This window comes from Chaetomium globosum, genomic scaffold (genome assembly GCF_000143365.1).
Source record: "Chaetomium globosum CBS 148.51 scaffold_7 genomic scaffold, whole genome shotgun sequence".
In the NCBI taxonomy this organism is placed as follows: Eukaryota; Fungi; Ascomycota; class Sordariomycetes; order Sordariales; family Chaetomiaceae; genus Chaetomium; species Chaetomium globosum.
The window spans coordinates 2,235,157-2,239,786 of NT_165982.1; the positions used below are offsets into that span (position 1 = coordinate 2,235,157).

Genomic DNA, 4,630 nt, shown 5'->3' on the forward strand with positions numbered 1-4,630 from the left:
GCATGTCGATGCGAACAAGACGGGCTATATTCCCTCGGCGGTCCCTCCCGTTGCTGTGCCGTCATCCGTCTGTTCACCTGTGCCCCTGGCCCTTCACTCCCCGCAAATTGAGACCGGGGGGGTTGGAAGGATTCCGTGGTCTGGGAGGGGAGATGGCAATGTGTGACCTTGGCTTGCCATTAGAAGGGCAGCGTCGACTCTCCGCCTCTACATCTGGGTACATAGGACTTGTGTCGTGTTGGGAGTGGCTTCATGGTTTCACAGCGTGTGAGGCTATCGTGACTTCGGAGGATGGACGGTTATGCGAGGTTCTTATCTGCAATCTTCGTGTGCAACAACAGACACTGACTTGGCGGGGTACCATCATTTTGGGGACGGACGGGCATCCGTCTGCCCTCTCTTTGGCACGTCAACAGACATAACTCAGCTGGCGATATCCCCCTGTCTTGCCGGCCGAATTCCCTCTTTGGGAGCAGCCTGCTTCCGTTGTTGATTCCCCACAAATTGTCTGATGCCGTTGTCTTCTTCCCGGATCTGGTAATAGTACATCTCCCGTGTAGAGATAGGGAAGGCCGCATGCCTGAGTGGGGGGGTTGTGGTCATCTGGGGGCGTGGGGGAGGGGGGGGGGAGGGGAGACAACAAGGGCGTAAGTTGCAAAAAGGGGCATCGGGCACCAGGGACTAGCTAAAATCAACGTTTGACGGATCGGCCGATGGTATGCACTGATACCTCCGGTGGTGATCATGCTACGTCGGGGGGATACTTGCTAGTCGAATCATGCTGGAACGTGGCAAGGTTGAGTAAACATTCCTGGATATGTTGCTTGCTAGGAACAACGAGGGAGGTTGTTGGTTATTGACTACCTCGGTGGATGAGGAGCACCCTTACCGTGATCGTAAAGGGGAGAGAAGACCGGTCGGGTCTGTTACCAGTGCTGCAGCAGTGACTACGACCCTATTCTCCTCGCCCCTTCGCAACTCCATGCCCACATGTTGCTGTTCTGTGCGGAGGAGAAGGTCCGAGAATCAATCCCCTGGCCAACACCGCTCTGTAAGGGGAGGAGGTAACCGCAAAAGTGGCTTCACCGAGCAAAACACCGACCACCACCACACCTCGCCTCCATAAACACGGCCAGCAAGCCGTCTCCGCAATCCCGTTCCACCCCAATATATCTAAGCGGCCCAGACGGGCACGGACCAAACAACCCCACGGCGTAGCTGGGCCGTCGAGGCGAAGCAAGGGCCGAGGCACCGCGTTTTGGCCGCCGAGAACAAACACGAACCGGCGAGTTCTTCGGGATGGGGAGTTGGGTTGTGTACCCCCCGAAACCGAAGTGAGGCGAGGGATTTGTGTTGTGTTTCGGACTAAAGGGGGTTTGGGAGGGGAGGAAGGGTCGAGGCAAGCGAAGGTAGCACGAGGCCGCGTCTGGGACCCGTGGGAAGGATCGAGACGGAGATGTGAATGATGCTGTGCGTGGCACGGGGGGCAACGGCGGAATCCTGTCGTTTTGTTCGCTCGTTCGTTTCGTGCCCCGTGGAAGGAAGGAGGGAGGGATGGGCCGCTTCTCGCCCCCTACCCTTTACCCCCCTACCACTACTACCATCCGCTAGACGCAGCACAGCATCTCGAAAGGACCCTGTCACAACAACATGGACATGGTTGCAGCGCAAAATAAGATAGATATTGCATATTCTGGCGAGGGAGTTTCCAAAACCTGTACCGTTGAAACAGGTCTATGGCATGGCTGCCTGTAGCTATCTCCGCCGATCGTCCACACCAGCAATCCTCACATTGGGGTATTCTTGGCCTGGGTCCAGAAGTTGTCCATCTTCCTGTGGGAGAGGAACTCTCTCGCCTCTCCGTCCGTCTCGCACACCTTGCTACCCCACTTCTTGAAAGCGGGAGCCTTGCTTTCGCCCTCGAAAACCAGCACGCACTTGTTTGCCGACAAGTCCTTTAGTTGGCCGTTCTCATCCTCCCCTTTGAGCCACTCCCGTACCGCGGCGCCCTGCCCCCCTCCCGCCGCAACGGCGGCGGCGGCGTCTTTCTCACGTGACGGCAGCGACTCACTCCAGTCGATGCGGCGGAGCATGAGCTTCTTGTAGTTGTTGACGCTGTGCTCGCCGCCCTCAACGATGACGAGGCTGAACTTGGGGTGCATGATGCACACGCCGCTGAGGCCGTTCTGCGTAGCGTTGATGTTGATCTTGTAGCGGTGTTGCCCATTGGCGAGGCTGCCGATCTTGAACACGACCACGTGGATACCCTTGGCCGCGTCTTTGGCCTGGTTCGCAGCCAGCTTCTCGTGCCTCTCCTCCTTGCTCAGTTTGCGCTCCTCGTTGGCCTGCATGTGCTTGTCGAAGCGGGCGGCGATTTCGCGGTTGACGCGCGCCTCGACGGCCGTCGGATCCTTTACTGCTTCTTCGCCGAGGACGCGCATCAAGTTAGATTTCTTGACTTTCGGCGGCGGGGCTGGCTCAAGGCCTAATCTGATCTTGGCTTGCTTCTCCTTGAGTTCCATCATGCGCCTCTGCCGCCGGAGCTTTTGCTGTTCTTTGGGTGTCAGATACATGGGCTTGGGCGCTGGCGCTAGCTTGTCTTGCGGCGGCTCGATCGCCACGGGGTGCTGAATGTATAGCGTGACGATACTATCCGGCGTGGTAATTTTGAGAGATTGTGGGATGTTGCTGTAGTCTTTCCCGTCAATGAGTCCCTCATCCCACCACTCTAGCTCAGGGGGCGCGTCAACCACAAACGCCTTCTCAACTGCCCGGTCCTCTTCCAACCCTGCTTTGCGAGCTTGCTCAGCAATCCTCCTCTTCATGTCCTCGAGCGCAGCCTGTCTTCGAAGCGCGTTGGCTTGATGGATGTATTTGCCCTTCTGGTTGAAGACAAGCTGTCTCGGTTCCCTCGCCCTGCCTGTTGGCACATTGTTCGTATCGAGATATGGGTTCGTCCGGGTGCCATCCTGTGTTGTCGAGAAACCCAGCGGCTTCCCTCTGGCGGGTTTGCCAGCATCTGGTGCCGAGCGTTGACCCAGGGATGCTCTAAGGGAGTCGCTCGTCTTGACCGGCGCATTGAGGTCGGCGAGAGCGGGGTGTAGGGGAGTATTGAGGCCACCCTTAGCTTTCGCACCACCAACGGCGGCTGCAACACGGGCTTTGAGAGCAGCCATACGGTCGGCAGCCGACTCGGGCTTTTGGATTCTAGAAGCCGAGTCATGGCGGGGGCCCAATCCGCCATGTTGCTGCTGGTTTCGATCCATCGTCAAAGCGCGCGCTGGCTTTTCTCTGCGGACTGAACTTGTCGGGGCAAGGAAGAATAATGCGGTGGTTATCGAGATGTTATATTGTTGAATATGCGCGCGCAACTGATGCCTGTGAGTTGGGAGATGACGCGACACGAGACCTCAAACGCTGCAGGATTAACTTAAACTGACTGCCTGTAACAATGCAGCTTGGCTTTACTTAGCGATGGTGCCAAGCCCGATGTTAAGAAGCACAGACGCCAGCTGAGTGCTGCTGAGTTCCCCACACCGCATAACTGGTGGGGTTCTGCCGAGTCCGACCGCCAAAAAATATTCTCCCTGAAGCTTCGTCTCCAAATCCCCACCAATCACCGACTCGAAAGGCTGCGATTTCGAGAGAGAAGCCCGTTTGTTGCGGCCGAGTTCGACCTCGCAAACCTGCCTTCAAGTCGGCAATCTGTTTGTAGCGACGGCCATACGGCAATGCGACATCAATAAGCCGATTCCCCTTCCGCTTGGCCAGCATGAATATCGCACAACCCGTGGGCTCGTCGCTAGAGAGCGTCGAGTTCACCTTCCTCACTGCCGAAGAGATCCGTTCTATTTCTGTTAAGCGAATCGAAAATGACAGCACCTTTGACAACCTTCTCAATCCGATACCTGGCGGTCTTTACGACCCTGCTCTTGGGTCATGGGGTGACGCTCTGTAAGCCCGTCACCAAACGCGCTCTGTCGACCCAGGACGAGGTGCAAACGGGGGAATGGAACTAACAACATCATGTGTAGGTGCCTTACATGCAACCTGAACCAGGCCCAGTGCCCAGGGCATCCGGGCCACATCGAACTTCCGGTACCCGTCTACCACCCGGTCTTCATGGACCAGGCCTACCGTCTCCTCCGAGCTCAGTGTGTTTACTGCCACCGATTCCGACTTCCCCGGCATGAGATCCACAAGTACACCTGCATGTTCCGCGTGGTGCAGGTTGGACTCATTCACGAGGCGCACATGATTGAATCGTTCTCCGTCAGCGACCTCGGGGAGCAACTCAGGAATCTCACGTTATCCGATGTTCCGAACCCCGAGCAGGATGAGGCGGAGGAGGAGGGAGGCAATCTTCATGACGGCACCATGCGCGCCAGGGAGACATACGTTCGGCAAGTCTTACGGGATCATAGGCTCAAGGTCAACATTGGGCGACATCAGGAAAGGCAAGCACGAGGGTGCGGGCAGAAATTGAGGCGAGCTCTCGTTAAAGAGTTTTCTTGCTCATGATGGTCCAAGGAAAAGCGGTGCAGGAGCTGTGATGGGCATTTCACCTGGTCTACTGCAAGGACCGCTGGGTTAAAATTTTTGAGCGCGATTCTGGAGCCAAAAGGAAAGG

The 4,630-nt window shown here is 56.9% G+C and overlaps 2 protein-coding genes across 2 annotated transcripts in view; one reads left to right on the top strand and one right to left on the bottom strand.

Moving 5' to 3' along the window:
• Positions 1-1,787: 1,787 nt before the first annotated feature.
• On the bottom strand, positions 1,788-3,266 carry CHGG_10293 (uncharacterized protein; the record flags this gene model as incomplete). The annotated part of the gene is made up of 1 exon (XM_001228219.1): positions 1,788-3,266. One exon carries the CDS (start codon positions 3,264-3,266, stop codon positions 1,788-1,790), a length of 1,479 nt encoding a protein of 492 aa, XP_001228220.1.
• A 506-nt stretch (positions 3,267-3,772) lies between these two features.
• The window catches only part of CHGG_10294 (uncharacterized protein), a gene marked incomplete at both ends in the record, with an annotated part of 5,485 nt that continues 4,627 nt past the window's right edge, over positions 3,773-4,630 (top strand). Inside the window, 2 exons of the mRNA XM_001228220.1 lie at positions 3,773-3,954; positions 4,035-4,469. Coding sequence (XP_001228221.1) covers positions 3,773-3,954; positions 4,035-4,469 — 617 coding nt within the window. The remainder of the gene's footprint in view (positions 3,955-4,034; positions 4,470-4,630) is intronic.